Genomic DNA, 23,947 nt, shown 5'->3' with positions numbered 1-23,947 from the left:
TACTCACGGTTCTTTGGCCGCGCGATGTGTGGTTTTGTCGCATCTGACGGTTCGCCAGGCCCAGCTTTGTTCACGGCTCTGATACGGAATTCGTAGGCTGTACCTTCAATTAGATCGTTTACTCTACCGCGGTTCACGTCTCCGTCTACTTCTCCGCACTTCTCCCAGTTCGGGCTGAACTTGTCACGTTTTTCAATAACGTATCCAGTTATGGGAGATCCACCGTCTTCTTCAGGACGATCCCATTGCAGTTCAACAAAGTCCTTATCGTAGTCACGAATCGTCGGTGTTCCGGGCTTGCCTGGCTCATCTGCGGAAAATTGGAATATTTTTATTAAAAAATAGTACTCTCATACTTTTACAATTCTCAACTTCCGGAAAAAAATCAATTCTCATATCTTACCGAATGGATTCTTAGCTTCGATACTCTGCGACGCGGTGAGCGGTTCGGATTTCCCTTGCTTGTTAACAGCGCGTACCCTGAACTTGTACTTGTGTCCAGGAGTGAGGCCGTCGATTTCAAGTGAGGTCTGTGGTCCCTCGGTTTCACCGGCTGGTACCCATCGTCCAGAAGCTTCATCCATTTTTTCAATAACGTATTTTTCGATCGGCTGTCCTCCATCGTCCTGTGGTTCCTTCCACGACAGTTTACAACCCTCGGCATGAACATTGGATACTTTAAGAGGTCCCTCGGGTGGGCTTGGCTTGTCAAGGACGGTAACCTCGACGTAGGCGATATCCTTTCCGTTTATATTCTCCGCAGTAACGGTGTACTTTCCGGATTCTTCCCTCGTCGCCATTCGGACGTTAAGAGATGTTCCGTAGTCAACGTTCTTTACCTTCACACGATCCGAAGTCCTGACGTCCTTTCCATGAAGTATCCATCTTGTGGTCGGCATCGGTTCTCCTGTTACCTTTGCATCGAACGAGAAATTCTGTCCTGCCTTTATTCTGATGTCAATCAGGTATGTGCGGTCGATCTTCGGCGCCAGGTTGCGTGGCTTGGCAATTATCGTCGGTGTTGCATCCGACGGCTCACCGGGTCCGGCTTTGTTCACCGCACGAACACGGAACTCGTACGGCTGACCCTCGATCAGGTCTGGCACCGTTGCCTTGGTCTGGTCAGCGGGCACCTCCAGGGCTTTTTCCCACTCGCCATACTTGTCCTTCTTCTCCACTATGTAGCCCGTTATCGGTGATCCTCCGTCGTCTATTGGCGGGTTCCACTTCAGATCGACGTGATCCTTGTCCCAGTCTGTCGCCTTCAGGTTTCCGGGCTTTCCAGGCTCGTCTGTGACACACAAACAGAATTTACTTATATATACTTTTAAAAAGGTGTATTGGTTGTACTTTCAAAAAAGTAAGGAACAGTGCGTCACAGGGTCTGATAGACATTCTTACCGAATGGATTCTTAGCGAGGGTCGCGTGCTCGGTTACCAGCGGCTCCGATTCGCCCTCAGCATTTACTGCGGCAACGCGGAACAAGTACTCTTTTCCAGGAGTCAAGCCGGTTACTTCAAATCCTGTAATACATAAACAATAAAGATTAGCTTGGATAAAGACAATGAGATCTCCACTTCCAATCTTACTCGAAGATAATACTGACCAGGCTCAGTGGAGCGTCCACATGGAACCCAGCAACCACTTTCAGGGTCCATTTTATCGACTTGGTAATACTCGATGGGGGTGCCTCCATCATCCTCTGGGCGTTTCCACTTGAGTTTGCATCCCTCCTTGTGGACGTCGGAAACTTGAAGAGGACCTTCTGGTGGCGTTGGTTTGTCGGTGACTACAACATTTATGGTCACACTGTCCCTTCCCGAGTTGTTGCTTGCTGTTACTGTGTATTCCCCAGTATCTCCACGCTTCACAGGTCGGATTGTCAGTTTAGTGTTGTAGTCCGCGTTGTCTACAGTGACGCTCTTTCCACTGTACAACGGGATAGCACCGTGACGCCACTCGATGTGTGGTGGAGGTTCACCGATCACGTTGGCATCGAACTTCAGGGAAGCTCCGGCGGAAAGAGTTACATCGCGCAAATTGCGCCTGTCGATCTTTGGAGCCACTACAGAAAGGTTGAGATTATCAATTTTTTGTCCCTTGAATTGAAGAGTATACAACTATTTCACAGGCGATGAAGGTTTAGAGAAAGACTTACGGTAACGAGGCTTGGCGGTGAATGTTTTGCTGGCTTCACCGGGTAGTGATTGTCCAGCTTTGTTCACTGCTATAACGCGGAATTGATAGTCGTTTCCTTCGATCAAACCGTGGACTTGAGCTGCGGGATGTGCACTGCTCGTCTCCAGAGCCTTTTCCCACATGGTACTGTACTTATCCTTCTTTTCGATTATATATCCTGTGATCGGAGATCCTCCATCTGTTACTGGCTCCTTCCATTCAAGATCAACTTGATTCGCGGTCCAGTCAACAGGCTCTGGAGCACCAGGCGCTCCTGGCACGGCTGTGGGGAAAAATAAATTAGATACACAAGTTCCAACATTAGAATATCTCGTTAAATTATAACTAACTAAGCCAAACTAATTAAGAAACTCACTGAACGGATCCTTGGCGATAATGGATCCGAGGGTTTCGAGCGGCTCCGACTCTCCCTCTTTGTTAAGAGCCTTGACGCGGAACTTGTACTCGTGTCCTGGAATCAGTCCGTCTACCTTGAGCTCGGGATTCACTGTTTTGGCTACTGGCAGCCATATTCCTGTGTCAGGATCAAATTTCTCGACCAGATATCCCTCAAGTGGTTCTCCACCATCATCTTTCGGTTTCTTCCACTTCAACGTACAACCGTCTTTGTGCACGTCAGACACGTCCAAGGGTCCTTCCGGTTTGCTTGGTTTCGCTACAAAAATAGATAGGCTCAGAGATTTCCACCATGAATTTGGAAAATTCATAAAGAATTTTTCACAGAGTTTCTGGGCATGTGTTGTAGAAAGTAGCGTAGCAATACTTACAGACAACAGTTACTTCGACCTCAGCGCTGTCAGAGCCGTATGGATTAACAGCGGTGATTTTGTACACTCCAGTGTCCTTGCGTTCGGGTTTGTCGTTGAAGAACTTGGAGTTGTAGGGAATATCCTCGATTCTGCGGTAGGTGGTTATTTGTATGCTCTTACTGTTGAGTACCCACTCAATCTCAGGCGCTGGTTCTCCGGTGATTTTAACGTCGAAGTAGAACGGCTCGCCTTCGCGCACAGTCAAGTCACGCAAAGTGCGTCTGTCGATCTTCGGAGCCACTGTAAAGAACAGGCAAGAACATCAAAAATTGATCTAAGGAAACGGTAACACGATTATACTGCATTATATAGATACACACATCTTCTAGGCTTCGTGACTATCGATTTGCTGGCGTCTGAAGGTTCACCGGGTCCAGCGGCGTTGATGGCTTTTACTCGGAATTCGTATTCTACACCCTCATCGAGGTTGTCGGCTCGTCCTTTGCACTCGGGCCCGTGTACTTCACCGGCCTTCAACCAGCGGCCGCTTCCCTTTTCTCGCTTCTCGATCAAGTAACCGGTGACTGGAGATCCGCCATCTTTCGTTGGCGGAGTCCATCTCAGGTCTACATGATCCCTGTCCCAGTCTGTTACCTCGGGGCGTCCAGGCGCTCCGGGTTCGTCTGCAAAAAGACAAATCATTACAAAAACCTGAAAACCAAGGCAACGATTGCGAAATCTTTAGACTTCCCAACCTACCGAACGGATTCTTAGCAATAATTCCGTGCTCGGTTTCAAGCGGCTCGGATTCTCCCTCAGCGTTTACAGCAGCAACGCGGAATTTGTACTCTTTTCCAGGCACCAAATTCTCGACGTCCATTTTTGGCTCTTTGGTCCTACCGACGGGTATCCAGCGGCCGGTGTCGGTGTCCATTTTCTCAACGACATAATGCTCGATGGGCGATCCGCCGTCATCTTTGGGCTCGTTCCACTTAAGACTACATCCCTCCTTGTGTACATCAGAAACCTTGAGCGGTCCCTCTGGTTTGCTGGGCTTATCAAGGACCGTTATTTCGATCCATGCCTCGTCCTTTCCGGAACTGTTCTCCGCCTTCAGAGTGAGCGTTCCGCAATGAGATCTGGTTGCTGATCCGATAACGAACCTCGTCTTGTAGTCTTCGACCTCGATGCTCACTCCGTTGTCACCGTCTTGCAGCTTAACCTTCTTTAAGTACCAGGTCTTCGTTGGTGGTGGTTCACCACTGACTTTAACGTCGAGCTTCACGTGGTTACCAGCCTTTATTGTCAGGTCCTTCAGCGTGCTGCGGTCGATCTTTGGAGCCGCATAACGGTCCTTTGCTGTCAGGGTCTCACTGGGCTCGCTAGGCTTGCTCTGACCTCCCTTGTTCACAGCCTTGACTCGGAACTGGTATTTTTGACCCTCAACCAGATCTCCTACTTTACCCTCCGTCTTGTTGCCGGGTACTTCAGCGGCCTTTTGCCACTTTCCATACTGGTCCTTCTTCTCGATTATGTACTTCTCGATTGGAGCTCCACCGTCATTCTTTGGCGCCTTCCACTTGAGATCCACGTGATTCTTGTCCCAGTCTTTGAGCTCTGGCTTTCCAGGCGCGTCGGGTTCGGCTAATGACAAAATCAAGGGTCAATTGAATTTTCTTATAGTTCTTAAACAAAACTTTGCAACTATATCTCAACCACGTTTGAAAGCACATTCTTGTACAATACTTACAGTATGGATTTTTGGCGGTGGTTGGGATTGTCGTTTCGAGAGGTTCAGATTCTCCCTCAGCGTTAACGGCCTTAACCCGGAATTGGTAGTCCTTTCCTTCATTGAGCCCTGTCACCTCTGCCTCCGGAGTTTTGCTCGTTCCACATGGCACCCAGCGACCTGATTCGGTGTCCATACGTTCGATGACGTAGTGATCAACCGGCTCTCCACCGTCATCTTCGGGCTTGTCCCATTTCAATTTACAACCCTGCGCTGTTACGTCAGAAACGTTCAGTGGGCCCTTGGGCTTTCCTGGCTTGCTCAATACCTAGGGAATAAAAGTTGACAATGAATATCCGGCTGGTCGGACCTTCCAAATTTTTTTACTGTTGAATACGAACCTCAATTTCGACATCAACTTGGTCTGTGCCACTGTCGTTCTTAGCAATTACGGTGTAAGTTCCAGTGTCAGAACGTTTCACTTTGTTCAAGATGAATGTGGTGTGGTAATCCTCGTTTTCAATCTTCAAACGGTCCAAGCTCTTCAGCACAATGTCCTTGAGCTTCCAGGTAACGACTGGCGCGGGTTCACCCTGAATGTCAGCTTCAATACGCAGTAGTTGTCCAACTCGCATGGTCTTCTTTTGCAGATTCTTGCGATCGATACGCGGAGCCACTACAACGAAAGACGTGAAGAATAAAAATTAATATTCTGTATTCGTCATGAAAAAAAAATATACATCTTCTCGTATCAACGAACTGAACTTACAGAATCTTGGTTTAGCGACAACGCTCTTTGAAGTGTCACTGGGTTCACCAGGTCCGGCTTTGTTGACGGCAACGACACGGAACTCGTACTCGTGTCCTTCCTGAATTCCATTGGTGACTTTAGCCGCCGGGCGATCTCCAGGAACAGTTGCAGCATCAACCCACTGCCTGCCTTCCTTATCGCGCATTTGTACGATGTATTTTTCGATCGGTGCTCCACCGTCATCAGACGGAGGAGACCAGGCAAGGTCAACGAAGTCTTTGTCCCAGTTCTTGAGCTCTGGGCGACCAGGTTTGCCGGGTTCGTCTGAAAGTAGAGATAAATATCGTCAGTCTTACAGTGTTCTCGAGTCCTCCAGTGACCTCTTTCAGTTTTTGCAAGTGACCAGCCGCAACTTACCGAACGGATTTTTGGCGATGATTGGTCTTAGGGTCTCCAGCTCTTCGGACTCCCCTTCCTTGTTCACCGCCTTAACTCTGAACTTGTACGGTTTTCCTTCTTGAAGACCCGTCACATTCGCCTCAGGTTCAGTCGATCTACCGCATGGTATCCACTGACCGGTCAATGGGTCCAGCTTCTCAATCTCGTAGTATTCGACCGGAGTGCCTCCGTCATCTTCTGGCTTCTTCCACTTGAGCTTGCAGCCGTGCTTTGTGATGTCCGACACTTCGAGTGGACCCTGAAAGAGAAGGCGAGTGTGTATTTTCTCGAAACAGCATTCTTCAACTAATGTTCAATCTAGATTTTCTACAAATGTATTACCTCTGGTTTCGAGGGTTTGCCGAGAACCGTGATCTCAACTTCGGCTGTGTCTTCGCCGACCTCGTTCTTCGCTTTGATCACATATTTTCCGGTCATTGACCGATTTGCTCGCAATATACAGAACTTGGTGTTGTAGTCGATATTGTCGATGCGGAGTTGATCGGCCGTCGTAATTTCCTGGTCTTTGAAGTACCAGGTAACAGTCGGAGCAGGTTCACCGATTATATTGATGTCCAGAGAGACGGTGAGACCAGCCTTCACGGTGACCGGTTGAAGGTTCGTTCGGTCGATGTGCGGCTTCACTGTTGAATCAAATCAAAGTTTTGAATCATCACATACAGCTTCCCGTTAAAGTTGGATATGCACTGAACAAGTCGATATCATCGTATTTGAATTCATCAATTCTACATATTCTATTCAATATGGTAAAAAAACTTACGCCAACGAGGCTTAGCCGTGTGTGGGTTCGTCGCTTCGCTGGGTTCTCCTGGTCCAGCTTTGTTTACAGCTCGTACACGGAACTGGTATTGATTTCCTTCCACAAGTTTAGGAACAGTACCCGTGCAGACGGGCCCCTGGACTTCGGCAGCCTTGACGTAGGCAGTTCCAAATTTATCCTTGACTTCAATCACGTAACCGGTAATCGGTGCGCCTCCGTCTCTTATTGGTGGTTCCCACTTCAGTTTCACCATGTTCTCAGACCAGTCGATGATCTCCGGAAGACCCGGTGCCGATGGAGCATCTTCAAAAGAAAATGGGGACATTATTCAGACTTTTTTTTTCTGTGGTTCCTGATCAGTTGATCGTGATGTTAAGTTCTAATTACCGTATGGATTTTTGGCCAGAATAGCGGCATCCGTTTGAAGAGGTTCGGACTCGCCCTCCTCGTTGACGGCCTTTACGCGGAACTCATACTTCTTGCCGGGTTCAAGTCCGGTTATTGTGTGCTCTGGCTTATCGGGGTCAATGACTCCAACTGGTACCCAGCGTCCACTGGTGACATCCATCTTCTCGACGATATATCCGGTCAGAGGAAGGCCACCATCATCCTTCGGTTTCTTCCACTTGAGTTTACATCCCTCCTTGTGAACGTCGGTAACTTCCAACGGACCTTCCGGTTTTTCGGGCTTGTCTAAAGAAGAATTTACACTTTTGTATATTGCAAGGAAGACGTGGATAATAATCGAGAAACTACGAGGAAAAAAAATACTTACCCAGGATGGTAACCTCGACCTCCGCCTCGTCAGTTCCAGAGTCGTTAACGGCCTTGACAATGTACTTGCCAGTCGCCTTGCGGCTCGTGTTCGAGAGCTGAATCTTTGTGTTGTAGTCCTCGTTGTCGACTTTCACGTTTGCACTTGTTTCGAGGACCTTGTTCTTGAAGCTCCATGTGATTGTTGGTGGAGGTTCTCCCTTTACGTCGGTCTCGATTTTCACTATCTGACCCGCTCGCACTTTGATGTTGTGCAACTTCTCGCGGTTGATATGTGGCTTAACTGAGCATAGGAAAACAAAGGGCAGTGGTTAAAATCAACTTTATTAAATAATTCTTCTCAAAGTGATGGGAAATCCAACTCTTGATCAACTCACGGTATCTAGCCTTCGCCACGTGCGGTTTTGTCGGATCACTGGGCTCCGACGGTCCAGCTTTGTTAACGGCGCGAACTCGGAACTGGTAAGTTGATCCCTCCTTCAAATCTGGAACCCGCACTTTCGTCTCCGGTGTGTTCGTCACCACAGCTTCCTCCCAGTGACTCTTCAACTTCTCCTTTTTCTCAATTATGTACCCAGTTATCGGTGCTCCACCGGTGTTCTTTGGAGGCTCCCATTTGAGGTCAACTCGGTCAACGTCCCAATCTTCAATTTCGGGTGTACCCGGCTTTCCGGAAACGTCTACGCAAATACAAAAAAATCGTTACTTCCTATATACTTCACAGTAAAGTGAAACGTGAAGGCTTATAAAGATGAACTTGTTACTTAATCTTCAATAAATTTGGGAACAAACTTCCTTACCGTATGGATTTTTCGCAATTATCGAACCGTCCGTCTGTAGCGGTTCAGATTCTCCCTCTTCATTCAAAGCCTTAACACGGAATTCGTATTCGTGGCCATCTTGCAGGCCCTTTACTTCCAGTTCAGGCTCTGAAGTGCGACCTACCGGTACCCAACGACCGGTCGACTTGTCGAGCTTCTCAACCAAGTATTCTTTGATCGGTTTACCGCCGTCATCATCTGGCTTATCCCACTTGAGTTTGCAGCCGTTCTTCGTTACGTCGGACACCTTAAGTGGTCCCTTCGGTTTTCCTGGAGCGGCTGAAATCATCGGGGACAATTGAAATGAAAACTTTCGAAAGATATCGATTGGTGCATTGTCTACAGCTAATTGCGATCTGCTTACACAAAATGGTGACTTCAACTTCGGCCTCATCCTGGCCATGAGCATTGACAGCGAGGATTTTGTAGACACCGGTATTCTTTCTCACGGAATCAGTGATGGTTATTTTGGTGTTATAGTCTACGTTCACGATCTGAACGTTTCCTCCCGACTTTACTTCGGTCTTGACGTGGAACCAAGTTATCTCTGGTGGTGGTTCGCCTCGCACGTCAACGTCGTATTTTATCATTTTACCAGCCCGAACAATTATTGGCTTTAAGTTTGTGCGGTCAATTGTCGGTTTCACTTAAGGGGGAAAAAATTGAGGATTAAAATTGGGCTGAAGGTAGGTACGTTTAGAATTTAAAACACACAAGTCCAATGCACACTTACAAGCCTTGTATCTGCAAATCTGCGTCTTTGAAGCGTCCGAGGGCGGGGAAAGTCCGGCCTTGTTCACAGCAATGACTCTGAACTGATATTCCCCAAGTTCCTTGAGGTCCGGTACTTTTCCCGAAAGCTCAGTACCGGGTACTTCGATGGCCTTTTCCCAGTCCGGCTTGTACCTGTCTTTCTTTTCGATTATATACTTCTCGATCGGCGCACCGCCGTCCGATTTTGGGGCGGTCCACTTCAAAGACACCGACTCGTTGTCATAGTCGGTGACTTCCGGTGTTCCGGGCTTCAATGGCTCGTCTGTAAAGCATTAAAAGATGTTGTACTCACATAGTTCATCTACCTTGTGCCCACATTGAATGTAAATGTTGATAAAAAATTCTTACCGAATGGATTCTTGGCGATTGTTCCCTTCTCTGTTACCAGAGGCTCGGAGTCACCCTCGTCGTTGACGGCGGTTACTCTGAATTTGTATTCACTGCCGGGATTCAGTCCCGTCACGTCGAGCTCAGGGCTTGTCGCATTTCCGGGAACTTTGCCAACTCGTATCCATTTTCCAGTTTTGGTGTCCATCTTTTCGACCTCGTATTCTTTTATCGGCGAGCCTCCATCATCCTCCGGTTTTTCCCACTTGAGCTTCGCCGTCGTGTTTGTCACGTCCGAAACGACCAGTGGACCCTTTGGCGGGCTTGGTTTGGCTGGAGTAAAGAAAATAGAAGTCTTGTTAAAACTTGATGAAAAGAAAAATCTGGAATGCAGAGAAATGGAAAATCTCAAACTTACAGAGCACTGTCAGCTCAACTGTCTCCTGGTCCTTTCCGTTGACGTTCTCGGCTATGATGGTGTATTTACCAGTGTCTTTCCTCACTGCATTTATTATACTGAAATCCGTGTGATAATCAACGTTGTCTATCTTTATACGCTCCGTATTTGTCAAAGGTATATCATCCCGCCAAATCCATGTTGTTTTTGGAGGAGGTTCGCCAATAACGTCGACCGACCATTTGTGCGACCTTCCCGCCTTTATGGTCACCGACTTCAAATTTGTACGATCGATGCGTGGTTTCACTGAAAAAGAGAATCGGAATTACTCGATGTTAATTTGAATTTTGTCCAAAATGAAAACATCCAATATCTACTCACGGTTCTTATGCTTGCAAAGGTGATTGTCGGTCGGTTCGCTCGGTTTTGAAGACCCAGCCTTGTTGTGAGCACGAACACGGAACTGGTAGATCATTTTCTCCTTGAGCCCCTCGACCTTCGCCTCGGGGTTGGCATCTGAGGTTTTTAGAACCTCCGACCAATCTAGAGCGAACTTGTCCTTCATCTCAACGGTGTAGTGACTGATTGGTCGACCACCGTCATTCTCGGGCTTTGCCCACTTGAGGGTAACGCTGACGTTGTCGTAGTCAATGATCTCCGGTTTACCAGGACTGCCAGGCTCGTCTAGAGGACACGCACAAGCAAAAAATCGGTCAAGCACTCGGTTAGAATCTCGGTTGCAATAAGCCGACAACTTGAAATAACCGTCAAATACAAACCGTAGGGATTCTTCGCGACGATAGCTTCGTCCGTTTCCAATGGCTCGGACTCTCCCTCTTTGTTAACAGCTTTTACCCTGAACTTGTACTTCTTCTTCGGGGTCAGACCCTGGAACGTGAACGTATCCTTGTCTGGACCAACTTCTCCGGCTGGTATCCATCTTCCAGTTTCCAAGTCCATCTTTTCCAATACATAACCAGTCACATCGGTACCTCCGTTGTCTGCTGGCTTCTCCCACTTAACCTTGACGTGATCGGACCGCACCTCTTCTACCTTCAACGGTCCCTTGGGCGGGGTTGGCTTGTCTGTAAAATCCCATACGTGTAATTAAAAATAAATCCGAAGATAAAAATGACTTTCTTCCCAATTCCGAACACGTTATTCAGCCATTGTGTCAGACGAAGTAGCAGTACAGCATTTTAAATTCAAGTTTCAAAAAGCTTACCCAGAACCACGACGTCAGCGACGCTTTCGCAGGTGCCGGAGCCGTTGGTGAGAACAATTTTGTACTTTCCAGAATCAGGTCTGGTTGTCTTTCGAACGGTCAGTACGCTGTTGCGTTCGTACTTGTCGATTGTAAGTCGCTCGGCTGAGTCGGGAATGAGTTCCTTTTCACCGAGGAACCAGTGCACCTCGGGTTCAGGCTCACCGCCGAATTTGATGTCGTACTTTATGACCTGGCCCTTCTTAACGATCAGATTGGTCAGCTGGTCCCCGATTATGTAGGGCTTGACGAAGCGAGATTTCGCTATTATCGGTTTGGTAGCGTCTGATGGCTCTCCTGGTCCAGCCTTGTTAACCGCGCGGATCCTGAACTCGTACTGCGTGCCTTCCTTCAGTTTATCAATAGTTGCCTTTGTTACGTCACCCTCAATCTCTTTGCCCTTGACCCACTCCTTGCCGAACTTCTCCTTGTACTCGATAATGTAGCCAGTTATCGGGGCACCGCCGTCGCTCTCCGGCTTTGTCCACGTTAGGTCTGCATGGTCCTTGTCCCAATCGACCACCTCGACGTTTCCGGGCTTCCCGGGCTCGTCTGTTATCAGATGATGAACATTAGAATAGCAACATTGATTCCTCGTTGTCTTTTGCAAAACAAAGCTTGAAGTTGAGTGTACCTGACTTTAAGACTTCAAAAGACTTTATGATTTCAGTTGATTTCATGTGATTTCAAGTATCTTCAAATGATTTTATGTAATTTGAAGTGATTTCAAGCGATTTGACAAAACTTTTTTTTATAGTGTTCCTCTGACTTCTAGAGTAGTTATAAGCTGCTCACACGAAACTGTGACACGCAAATTTGAAAGTATGCAAACAATGCTGAAACTTACCCCAAGGATCCTTGGCCAGGATGGGCTTGGCAAAGTTGGCAGGTTCACTGGGGCCAAGCTTGTTGACGGCAACAATTCGGAATCTGTATTCTTTTTTGGGTACTAAGTCCTCTACTTTGTAGACACACTTTTCGCCTGGCATCACCTCCCCAACATTTGCCCACTGCGATTTCAAGCTCATGTCGAGACGTTCGATAACGTATTTCGTTATCGGAGAACCACCGTCGTCCTTTGACGGTTTAAAACTAACCACGCAGGAGCTCTGGAAGACGTCCTTGACGTCCACGTCCGTCGGAGGCGATGGGACGTCTGAAGATAATTTTTGAAAGTTATTGTAGAGTATAAAACCAGTGTAATTGGCAGTATCCAGTCAAAAGTATAATCTCCAATTAGTCGGGCTACCCGTTTCGTAACATCCTATTTTTTATTACCTTGCATATTGATGTGTACATCCTTGACTTCCTCGCCCTGTCCGTTTCCGATTTTGATTTGATACGGTCCGGTTTGATCTCTGCTCGGTTTCTTTATCTTGTACGTTATTTTATCGTCGCCAACGATGATCTCGACGTCCTTAAGTGGCAGTGGCTTACCGTCCTTGAGAAGTTTCGCCTCGACTGGTGTCTGCTTGGTGCCATCAACTGCAAAAACAATATTTAATTTTTATGATTGAATAGCAACGTAGCTTATGAACTTTAAAAATGATAATTAGAAAAACGACTCACTTTTGAAAGGCACTACGAATACGAGAGGAGCGCTGCAAGCGCCTTCGATCTTGTCGGGTACGTCGATGATCGGTTTGCTCTCTCCTTTCTTGACGGTAAGGTGACAGGCACTGGATAGTTGCCCACTTTGGCAGGTGATCTCACCATCGTCTTCCATTTCCAGTTTGTTAAATACTAGCTGGTGCTTTCCTCCACCCAGATTCTTGATCTCAACCCTCTCGCTTGGCTCGATTGGCTTTCCGTTAAAGAGCCACTCAGCCGGCGCCGTTTGGTCCTGAAGCTCAACGTCCAACACTAGCTTCTCTCGCTCAATGGCAACCGTATCCTTCAGCTTCTTGTTGAACCGGTTCAAATCTGTTTTTGAATAGGAAAAAAGAAGGTTCGTGATTGCGGTTAAACTTATAATCGTGATGGAATAGTTATATCGATTTTATTTTGCTAAGACACAGTTTAAAAACTCACAGTTGACAGTGATTTCAGCCTCTGTCTTATCCGCATTACTGACGCACGAATACATCCCTGCGTCTGTCACCTTGGCATCCTTGATGATGAGCTTGCGTTTGCGACCGTCAACCTTGATTTGAACGCTGAAAAAGAACATGAAAAACATACACATGGAGGTGCGCAATTTTCATTTTGAAATTCTGTAGGTACGAGTTACAAAATTTTTTGTAAAGCATAGACTCTGCGCCTTTCACCAAACTATCTCACTGGTAATATACGACTAACCGTTTGTCGGGCTTTATTTCCTGGTCTCCCTTGAACCACTTCACGTCACCAGCAGCGTCGTCCAGTTCACAGGCCAAAGTGATGGTGTCTTTTTCGACCATTTGCTGATGCTTGAGAACCTTGACGAATTTGTAGGGATATTCTGCGACGAAGATAAGATAATGATTACGTTGACGAATGAACCCATGATCTCAACATCACTAACATGGTATTCAATTCTATATTTTGACCTTATCCTCACTTACCGACAATCGTGAGAACTGTGTCTGTCTTGTCGGTCTGTTTCTCGATCTTACAGCTGTATTCTCCGCTGTCCGACAGTTTCGCACTTTTTATAGTCAACCGACAAACGCCGGACATGTCCTTCGAAATGCTCATGTTATCGTCGTCCTGGAGAAAAATGTTCGTTCCATTAGTTTCTTTTCCAATTTCAGATCAATGTGCAATTCCAACGATGGATACTCACGTCCAACTTGACCTTTCCTTTCCACCAGGACACCTTGGCCATGCTGGAACTGACCTGGCACTCCATGTAAGCTTCGTGTAGAGTGAAGCCACTCGTTTTCTTCGACAATGGCTTGGTGAATGAGTAGGTTGGATCAGGTTCTGGAAATATGTGTTATTCAGTTAGTGGCAATTGACTTCCCTCCTCGTTTTTCTGTAAATTTACCATAAAAAATAATGTATAACAATTACCTTCGACAGTAAGGAAGGCGGTGCATGAAACCCCGCTAATATCAATCGTATATTTTCCAGTATCGTCAACTTTCGGTCCGGTGATGATGAGCTGATACGAGTCGTTTTCATTTTTGAACTTGTACTTCGCGCTGGCGAAGAGTTCCTGTTGTAGAAAATAGAAAAACAGGTGCGTATTGCGTCAGTGGAAACAGTAGATTTATTCTATTTACTTTTGGCAAACAAATTATCATTTGAAAAAATCAGATCTTACATCTTTCCTGAAAAACCATTTCGGCTTGCAGTTTGGTTTAGTGAAGTTTGCCTCGAAAACGACCTTCTTGTCTTTTCCTTCCTTGGCGTACTGATCGACGAGGGGCTTCAGGAAGGATTCTGGTTTCTGTACGTTCGTAAAAAAGAATGAAAAAAAGAAAAATCACAGAATTAGTTCGGCGCATAAATTGACCTATGAATATTAGAAATATACATCTATATATAAATATATATATATATCAAGTAACAATGATGCCGATGAAACAGTACATAATGTGTGAGAATTGTCGCCAAAATTTTCTAAAAAATTCCACCTGTAAAAACGATGAAAAAAAAAAAACTTCATTTCGCTCGCTTAAGATGTATAACAACTCGTTGCGGTTATTGCGCATGTACGCAATAAAATTGGGTGCGTAATTTGAAAATTTCTCATATACGCAAAGATGTTGTAGGCTTGAAACAGTCCATATGCCTACAAAAGTAAAAGTGTTAAAAATTGTGATAAAAATTAAAAATTGGAAAACGAAGTCCGAAATATGGATGAAAGTGTTCCGGGGATGGTTTATCTACTCGTCTATTAATTTTTTGCGAAACATCCAGACAGAGGCATGCTCGATTTTGTTAGATCGATTGTGGAATGGTGTGACCAGTCGTCAGAATAAATATGTGCGAAGTAAATATAGTTTACAATATCCATATCGATGCGGAAGAGATGTTATTGAATAAAAGTAAGACAGTGACGATGATGTTCCGATATCGTTTAAAAAATGTCAAAATTGAATTTTGCTGTTCAGCAAAAATTGGGGTAAAAAAAAAAAAGAAAAAGAAAAAGGTAAAAGAAAAATCGACAAGTGGATTTGAAAATTCAAAGATCTCGTTCGATTTCGATGCTGAACAATAAAATTGACGAAATGATGATCTGTGTTGTGGATATAGAGATACATCGATTATACCATACAACATCGAAGACAATGATGTTAACTGAAACAAGAAGAATAAAAGGATGAAGAAGATGACGAATACGATAAAGTTGAAATAAAAGAAGAATAACTGTGAGGAAATACGATGCGAAAGTAATTGCTTCGAAGACAACGAAAGAATTACGTGAAATGACGATGAAGAGCCGGCTGACACATCGTATGAAAGGTTTGAACTTTGAATAACGTGTGAAATTTTTTTATCACAATAGAAGAGAAAATAAGATTCGTGATAAATGGACGTAGAATTAGAAGATGATGATGGTGTGATTCTACTGCAGTTTACACAGACAACTGACGATGAAACAAAATGTAATATCAATCGTAATCTAGCGATGGTTCGTCCAACCTCCCGTTTGTCGAAGTGGTGCAGGATTGGCCAGTCGGGTATTAATTCGGCCAGGGAAGGCCTACGACATCCAATTACAGTCTAGAAATAAGAAACACACTCCCAGTCACCCAAAACGTGGTATATATGCGTCGTGTAAGGACTAGACTAAAATTTATACCGTGTGCAACGAACAACAGTTCAAAAACGAACAACGAATATTCGCGAACCATCTCGACACACTCTCGGCAAAATTATTTCTACTAGATGCACAACAATGGACGAGCATACACACGATACTCAACATTAACGAAGAATTACAAAAGTAAAAAGCGTGACGGATTAAGAAATGTCCGAAGTTCGGTTACGTTGTAATTGTTCAATAAAAAACACTGCATTTATTTGGCCAGCGAAAAAGTTCAGCGGTACAAGAGGTTTGGATTTTCTTGAAAAATTGTTAATTTTACCGATATAGTCAACGATCGATGATTAACAAAATTTTTTTTTTTTTTTCTTTAGTCTGAAAATGAAGCTTCTCCGATTACAACCAATAGTAACTGAACCTCGTAATTTATACAATAATTAGTCTATTTATTTCATCTTGATGCAGTCACGATATCGAAAATAATTTTTCAATAAATTAATAAATATACCAACTACATGCGACAAATCTCTTTTACACATATCGTTCGTATCTTATCTAAAAACGTAGACAACCTATGTTGTAGAATATTTATGTCGAAATCACACCAAATTATAAATGACATTATGTAATAAATAACATACAATATACGAACATTGAACTAAAGACAGAAATTAATCGAAAATGAGAAACTGAAAATTTAAAAAAAAAAAAAAAAAAAAAAACGAAATAAGGTAAAATATGGGCAAAAAGTTATTGAAAGATGCTGAAAGTGCAGTGCAGAAAAACAGAAACTCAAAATGTGAGTCGTCAAGTTTAAAACGCGACCGCACAACGAGAGCTGAGGATTACAACAGTACGATTCCTCATGACAATAAAACTGCCAACGAAGCAAGAAAAGTGATTCAAAACCTACGCTGTGTAAAATTGAAAAATTCACTGCAGACGGGAAAAAAACCGTGTTCTATTGGGAGCGGAAATATGGCGTCCTGTGATTTGGTGCTAAAAGACTTCAATCGAAACGTATTTAAGTATATGAGGGATTATTTGTCAAGTTGTTCACTCGATGTAACAAAATTACTGCACAGCAGGTAGCACAAGGTGTTTGATAACTTGGTACTTGCATAATTTACAGAAAATGATCAGCTGATTGTCTCTTCAGCGCCATATTGCCTTGTCTTGTTCTGATTTTTGTTCCCAACAGGTTAGGGTAGGTATATTCAATTAGCAATAGCAGGAGGAGTTAGATATTTAGTAATTCGAAAAAAGCCTTAACCCGCATCCCAAACCGCGGGAAAAACGGTTCATTGTCTGATAACGTTGCCTAAATAATTTTCCACCGTTTTTTAAAATCGAAAAGAACAAAATTTAACCTTCAACCGATAAAAAAAAAAAAAAAAAATAAAATTAGCCCGCAGCGAACAGTTTTGCCCCAGAGGCTTGAGACAAGGGGATCTGTTTTTTTTTTTTTTTTTTTTTTAATGGGTTTATTAGCTGAGTGAATTAGTTTATTGTTAGTTATTGACACCGATATTATCATTGTCCTTATTATGATAGTTCGAAACATAAATTGGTATAAGGTGGCGATAAAAAAAAAAAAAAAAAGAAAAAATGAAAATGAAGCTCGAAATATTTAGCCAATTCTTATTTATGTTTTGTTTTATTTTTGATTCTTGTTTCTTATTTTTTTGAGCGAACCTTCTCTTTTTCTCGTATCATTAGCGTTGGCCAGTCATCACCAATTACCTCCGGCAAGCTCGGCCTGCGCTGGATATCGAAGACGTCCTACATGCGCGATATACACACACACATAACATGTTAGTACATACAGGGAACAAAAGTTCCCATATTTAAAACCCTCGACGAATACCGACTCGCCGTGTTCAAATCGCAAATTATTTTTATATCACATTGTCAACTAAGTTAATTTCACTTTCAAGTTCAACTCGATTATAGTAAGTTTTTTTCAAACGAAAGAAAATCTTTCGTTATTCGTTATCGAAACGGTGATTCGGTATTCCAGGGGACATTTTACTGCGACATTTTTTTTTTTTTTTTTAAACTTATAGGTAATGCTTTCATTTATTTATTTGTTTTTTTTTTTTTTCTTTATGCATAAAATCATTTGTTTTTTATAGATGGTTTGTTTATATTTTATATTGGTATATTTTTTTTAATTATATGAGCGATATTAGTGCTTTGTAATTGGCGTTTGCACAGTAAGATAGGCTTAAGTTGTATAATCGACGTGATTGTTGTGATATAAAGTGTGAATTGTAAAAAGTTTATTGAATTGATTTACTTCCATTAATTGCTTTTTTCTTTCGTTTCAAGAATTTGGATACGTATTTGATATTTCCTAATTTGCCTTTAACGTAATTCGCAATTTTATAAAGAAACTTGAAAAAATACTTTTAGAAATTTTCGGTGTGAGAAATTTTGATGAAAGAGAAAAAAAATTTACGCTACGCTGAACATAGTGACCGGAATACAGGTACAGGTATTTCATGAAAAGGGTGTTCGACATCAAAAAATTTTGTTCTCGGAATGAACATTATCACATTTGACTATCTGCCTGTCTGACTGTGACAACGTTAATGGTAAAAATAATTTTAGAATGAGAGATAAAGAAAGAAGTGAGACGAAGCATTATCTGTAAGTATTATATACGTATATATATATATATGTATTTAAATAATCTGACATGAGAAGAAAAACGTATTATATGTATCGTTTAGTTAGTGACGGACAATTTAGGATGCGGGACTGCACTTAGTTACTGCCGATACAATCTGCTTCGGATGTTCGTTGTATCTATTTTTTAATTTTCTATAGAAGAAACAAATGATCATTACCAGAGTAAAGTTTTAACCATACAGTAATGGTGAAAAAGAGGCGGCGACCAGGTATTATCAATAGCAATAATTTTAGTTGTTTCGAAAAAACCGAACTTTCAACCCAAATCGATGAAATCGCTCAGTTTGTATCGGTCAGCGTTCGGTGATTGATGGTACGAAAGATCAAAATGAAAGAAAAACAAAAAATTGAAAAAATGTAAGTGGAATGAGCCGGGGGTTTTTCGTGGCTATTAAAGATGAGCCTCCATCACGGTTAAGCTCTTAGATTCTCGTATGTAAATCGCTCAAAATCAGATGCATCAGCTTAGAGGCGTAACGTGCATGCGCGACAGCGTGAATCCGAAGTATCGACAACCAGAGAGAAATATGCTCACACTGTAACCGGATCGTAATTAACTGGTAAAGTCGTTTTCGCACCACATTTAACTCCGTGTAAATAGAATCTAGCACAACGGACATCTAACAACTTGCGTGAAATTTTTTATGTAGCGATATTCGCGTAATTGACCGAAAACCGACGTCAGCTGATCGTCCAGAGCGCCGCCATGTTGCATCCCAAGACTAGCACGGCGTTCGATATTTGAAATTTGAAATCGTTCTTTGCTGGTCTACGGATACTACCGCTATCTAAAAATTTATGCAAAGAGCAGCAGGGCTCTTGATAAATATCTTGAAGGTACCGTCTAATGTTCGTAATACTCGTTTCAGTGTGTAAAAATTCAAAGCTGTAAGATGATCCGAGTTGTCAATTTTTAAAAATCCGCCAAACTTGGCGTTCTTAATACATATACTGAATGTATAATAAAATGTTAGTAAAAGTCAAATGTTTCTCCACGAATAAGAAGCTGATACGTATATTATGTACCGATTTTAATCTACAAATAAATCGTGTAGGAGGTACTTCGTTTCCTGTTGCTGATGGGATTGAAAAAGCTTCGATTTCGAGGCTCGTCGAAGCTTTGGCGAAACCGGAATGAGGCTAGCTGAGGAAGCTGATCACTTATTGAAAAACGCGGCTTCTACCAAGATCGGAGATGCCGTCTGCACATGTCGGCCTCATTTCGCTACCTGAAGCTGCACACTTAATCACTCTTCACTTCGCACACTCTCGGTTATAAATTCTTGTTGGGTATTAAAAATTAATTGATAATGTCACAGGGATTATCAGGTATATAATATCAGGTGGTCTGCACGATGGAAATTATATTTGTGTTAAGAGTTAGTTGCAAAAAGTATAAACAATCCAATGACCCTCCGTTAAGGAGGTGAAAAAATTTATTTTTCAATTTTTAATTCACGTACATACCTAGCTGAAAACGAAAAAAATAGTATCAATAGGAAATTTGGACGAGGGTGCGAAAAGTAAAACAGACGAAAAAAAATCAATAAATAATAGAAAAAAACGATTATACATTTTTGTAAAATAAAAAATCGTTAGAACAAACGAATAAACAAACAAATTGTAAACATTGAGAAAATAAAAGTTAAACAAGAAACACAATACGCAAAAGCTTGTGGACAATCCATCATTCCATTTCAGTTACGACGATATTGCGTATAGATTAAAGTGACGAGAAAAAAATTGAACAAAAAAAAAAAAAAAAACAAAAAAATTAAAATTAAAACATCAACGAAAAGGGTGTATAATATTTTCTTGCCCATATCACGACAGAACGCCAACGACCTGACGAATCTAAAACTCCAAGACAAAGGACTAAGAAACGAGGAGAAAAACTGCAAAGAATTATTAACTTTTTCCCGTTATTTGAACAAAACGAAAGAAACAATTCTACTCCAATGTTTTAATTTCATTTTTATGGTGTGATTCATTAGACCGAAGATGAGAATCATTAATCGAAGAATTAGTGTAAAGGTAATGTGCGTATGTATAATAATAATTGGTGATTATATTTCTTAAATTTTTCTCTTTTTTTTTTTTTTTGTTTCTTTCTTATGGGAAGTCGACAAAGTTTCGTGTGAATATGTTTAATTTAACAGTGGTAACGTTCAGCGTGGTAAGTAGGTAAAGTATGAGTGAATTCGTCAATCTACTGGATACTAAAAGTTATAAAACTTGTATTAAGAGTAGAATTTGAAAGAGCACTATACGGTTGTTGGTGAGATAAAAAAAAAAAAAAAAAAAAATGAAATGGACTAATATCAACGCCAACTCTTTCATGGAGGCTCATCGTTTCCTATAGCGATACTTTTTAAACCCATGATATGATTGCGTTATTTTAATAATCAATTTTTTAGATCCCTTATAATCCGGGATAATGTGTTTAAGGAATGATTATTTTCAATTTAAATCAATTTCGAGTACTGATAATAAGGTGTTGAGAATTAAGATGATGAATCTTTAGGAATATTAATTAGGAATGTTTATTTAAATCGTTTTGCAATTCGACTGGATTCCTTCTACTAAACGATCGTCAATATCATTCGTTGAAATTTTATTTTGAAACAATTTCGATAACGGAATCTCGAACAGATGTAATGACACAAAATACGGAAGGGGAAGAAAGATGATTTGTTAAAAATCACCCGAGTACAACTAAATACAAATATCAACGTGGTCGAGTAAAATTTTGATGCAAAAATGACACAAATCACAAGTAACGTAACGAATAAAATGTGAAAAAAAAATAAATAAACAAACAAATACCGAGTATTTCCAGAAGAATTACAAAACTGCGTATATTTATCGATTTTGTGTTTAATTTCGTTGATTAAAAAACCTTCAACCAGCTCCAGTTAGAGTCCATTTTCTTGCCGATAGGAATACGAGCGACTTCCTCTCCTTCGGCGATGATCGCTATCTCACCATCGTCCTCATACCAGCCAGTTTCATGCGATTCGCTGCCTTTCCGTGGCTAATACAGACAGGCTATTTGACATTTTCACCCTAAGCCCGCATTGCGGTCTGCAATTTTCACCCTCAGCCAGTGGCCTCAAGCAGACTGCTTGTCCTTTCAGTGATTTATAATAACGATATTCGACGAATATCACGCGAGTTCTCTTACAATAGACAATAATTTTGTCAAAGTAAATTTTGCGACACAGCGATTGATTTATATACATAAATTCGCAAGCGTCGGTTTTAAGATCCTGGTAATTTTACTTAAGGATTTTCAGCCGTGTGTTTTAAATTGCCAAGTGCATTGAATTTCGATAGTATAAATTAAACCCTCGAGTAGATAAGTAATTCCCGTCACTGATATAACGAGACGTTCTTGCATACGATGCACTGTTAGTTATACGAATACGTCTCTGGTGATATGTAATTTACAACATGTTATATAGGGATTTATATACGTTAATATTTACAATAATGAGTCATCACGTTACATACACAAGGTGCAAGATTAATCAACGTATACTGTAATATGCAAAACAGTAATAACGACCAATTTTTCCAACGATAATATACAGAATTCATATGTTACCTGCCAATTTTCCTACATATTTATGTATCATTTACATGTATACATATATATGTATACTTGGATGGATCATTGTAAGTTAAACATGTAGAAAATTTACATAGACGATCATCGATGCGCTTAACGGGGTTATTACGTAACGTACGATAGTTTCAGTTGGAAATTTATTTCAACGCCTCAAAGTATCGATTTCAGACGTATCGTTTCTTTTTTTTTTTTTTTTTTTAACGGGGGCAAAAATAGTTGCGTCGAATCGAATATAAAGTCACAAGATGAAAAAAGTGTGGTTTGTCTGACGCGCGAGGAAATTATTGAAAAGTTTTAAGACAGCGTATGCTTTGCAACTTGGATTCAATTAACCGTAACTTGAGTTGCGTGAGGGTTTCGGAATTTGTAATTTTTATTTTTTTATTCACCACACAGTAGCGACTCGATTACGGGGGATAAGTGAAAATCTGCGATCTGGAGCAATACCGAAACGATATGAATAGTAAAAACGATGGCCGGCAGCGACTTACCTTTTCAACTTTCTTCAACGCCGGAATTGGCTTCTCGACTTCCTTGAGGTCGACTTTCTCCTGTTCGCCCTCGTCTCTGGCCCATTTTTGGTACTTCCTCTTCCTGAGCATGGCTCGGAAGTCGTTTCCACTCGCGTCTGAGTTAGAGAAAATATAGCAAATGTTTTTTTTTTTCATTTTTATTTGGATATGAAAATTCAGCCTAGACGTAGCGAACCATCGGCGATATATTAATTAATTAATTGATTAGTTAATTACCTCCGACGTAAAGCTGCATCTCGGCCGAATCCTCGCCGTGGATGTTGCTGATGACAATTTTGTAGGTTCCCTCATCGTTCGGCTTCGCTTTTCTCATGCAAAGTGTTATAGTGTTCGTTTCGGAGTCCGTGAGGAACTTGAAACGACCGCCTTCTATCAGCTCCGTTATTCCCTTGTAGAACTTGAACGTTGGGGCCGGATTACCTTCCACCTGTACGGTAAGGTATGCCGTCGAATCTGGAATAACGTAGTCGGAATGTCTATAAGTCGAATAACGGAGGCAAGTTGGGGATGAAACCCCGACAAACGCGTTTCATTATGAGAATAAAAATTTCGTTCGTTTTCCTAGCATTTCGTTACGGCAGATTCGAATAACAAAAGCAGCGCGCTGCGGTTACTGAGCAACATGGCGCCGGACTGCGTGATCAGCTGATCGATTCCGGCGAATCATGCGAACATAGAGCTAGAGGAAAATCTTGTGCAAGCCGTCAGCCTTCAATCTTCGTTCGACAAATTGATTCGGGGTAAAAAACATGAGGAATAACTACTTTTATCACTAAATACAAGTCAGCGAATGTGGCGACGCTGCTTTGCAGGTTCGTGTGAGCAACATGGCGCCGGTCCGCGTGATCAGCTGATCGATTCCGGCGAATTATGGGAACATAGAGCTAGAGAAATATCTTGTGCAAGCCGTCAGCCTTTAATCTTGGTTCGACAAATTGATCCGGGGTAAAAATCTTGAGGCACAACTACTTTTATAATCAAATACGGGCCAGGGAATATATATATATAGATAAAAGTTCTCACCTTCACGGGCGGAATACGAGTCCTCGACATGGACAATTTGCGGGGGTCCACCTGGACCGATGTCTCGTAGAGGAGTGCTGGGTTCATTGATTCTATTCTCGAGATCCGCCACACTTGGTCTTCGGACGTCCGTGCTTGGACGACGACGCTGTACGCACGAACAAACATCGTTGTAAAAACCGAATAGCGAGTTAACGATTAAACGCGAATGCTGTTGTTGAAGGAAGCGACAAAAATTTTGAAAAACCAAATAAAGACATTGAATTTTCAAAGTTACATGTTTACTCAGATATTGGAAACGTTATTCACAGCTCTACGTGATACAAGGTCGACTATATCATTCAAGAATTGTATTGTACACAAAA

The 23,947-nt window shown here is 42.3% G+C and overlaps 1 protein-coding gene across 17 annotated transcripts in view; it reads right to left on the bottom strand.

Moving 5' to 3' along the window:
• Window positions 1-23,947, bottom strand: part of LOC124182267 (twitchin) — a 76,463-nt gene that overhangs the window by 14,384 nt on the left and 38,132 nt on the right. For 11 of the 17 annotated variants that reach the window (XM_046569279.1, XM_046569276.1, XM_046569281.1 and 8 more), the window contains 38 exons: window positions 23,583-23,730; window positions 22,776-23,012; window positions 22,518-22,654; window positions 14,253-14,378; window positions 14,000-14,144; window positions 13,770-13,909; window positions 13,549-13,693; window positions 13,304-13,445; window positions 13,037-13,161; window positions 12,575-12,928; window positions 12,284-12,490; window positions 11,853-12,161; window positions 10,967-11,557; window positions 10,521-10,826; window positions 10,123-10,425; window positions 9,763-10,047; window positions 9,366-9,677; window positions 8,977-9,279; window positions 8,608-8,889; window positions 8,223-8,522; window positions 7,800-8,102; window positions 7,424-7,705; window positions 7,036-7,341; window positions 6,649-6,951; window positions 6,210-6,511; window positions 5,847-6,126; window positions 5,448-5,753; window positions 5,080-5,354; window positions 4,700-5,006; window positions 3,709-4,593; window positions 3,330-3,632; window positions 2,968-3,249; window positions 2,556-2,855; window positions 2,160-2,462; window positions 1,608-2,066; window positions 1,402-1,524; window positions 404-1,291; window positions 8-310 (listed from right to left, as the gene is read on the bottom strand). In XM_046569279.1, the coding sequence (XP_046425235.1) occupies window positions 8-310; window positions 404-1,291; window positions 1,402-1,524; window positions 1,608-2,066; window positions 2,160-2,462; window positions 2,556-2,855; window positions 2,968-3,249; window positions 3,330-3,632; window positions 3,709-4,593; window positions 4,700-5,006; window positions 5,080-5,354; window positions 5,448-5,753; window positions 5,847-6,126; window positions 6,210-6,511; window positions 6,649-6,951; window positions 7,036-7,341; window positions 7,424-7,705; window positions 7,800-8,102; window positions 8,223-8,522; window positions 8,608-8,889; window positions 8,977-9,279; window positions 9,366-9,677; window positions 9,763-10,047; window positions 10,123-10,425; window positions 10,521-10,826; window positions 10,967-11,557; window positions 11,853-12,161; window positions 12,284-12,490; window positions 12,575-12,928; window positions 13,037-13,161; window positions 13,304-13,445; window positions 13,549-13,693; window positions 13,770-13,909; window positions 14,000-14,144; window positions 14,253-14,378; window positions 22,518-22,654; window positions 22,776-23,012; window positions 23,583-23,730 (11,407 nt within the window). Of the gene's footprint in view, window positions 1-7; window positions 311-403; window positions 1,292-1,401; window positions 1,525-1,607; window positions 2,067-2,159; window positions 2,463-2,555; window positions 2,856-2,967; window positions 3,250-3,329; window positions 3,633-3,708; window positions 4,594-4,699; window positions 5,007-5,079; window positions 5,355-5,447; window positions 5,754-5,846; window positions 6,127-6,209; window positions 6,512-6,648; window positions 6,952-7,035; window positions 7,342-7,423; window positions 7,706-7,799; window positions 8,103-8,222; window positions 8,523-8,607; window positions 8,890-8,976; window positions 9,280-9,365; window positions 9,678-9,762; window positions 10,048-10,122; window positions 10,426-10,520; window positions 10,827-10,966; window positions 11,558-11,852; window positions 12,162-12,283; window positions 12,491-12,574; window positions 12,929-13,036; window positions 13,162-13,303; window positions 13,446-13,548; window positions 13,694-13,769; window positions 13,910-13,999; window positions 14,145-14,252; window positions 14,379-17,396; window positions 17,484-21,294; window positions 21,430-22,517; window positions 22,655-22,775; window positions 23,013-23,582; window positions 23,731-23,947 lie in introns of all 17 variants that reach the window. The other 6 variants (XM_046569266.1, XM_046569278.1, XM_046569267.1 and 3 more) reach the window with 1 other exon arrangement.

This window comes from Neodiprion fabricii, chromosome 5, assembly GCF_021155785.1.
Source record: "Neodiprion fabricii isolate iyNeoFabr1 chromosome 5, iyNeoFabr1.1, whole genome shotgun sequence".
NCBI classification, from domain to species: Eukaryota; Metazoa; Arthropoda; class Insecta; order Hymenoptera; family Diprionidae; genus Neodiprion; species Neodiprion fabricii.
The sequence above is the reverse complement of the archived record's forward strand: the minus strand, read 5'-3'. Positions and strand labels throughout refer to the sequence as shown.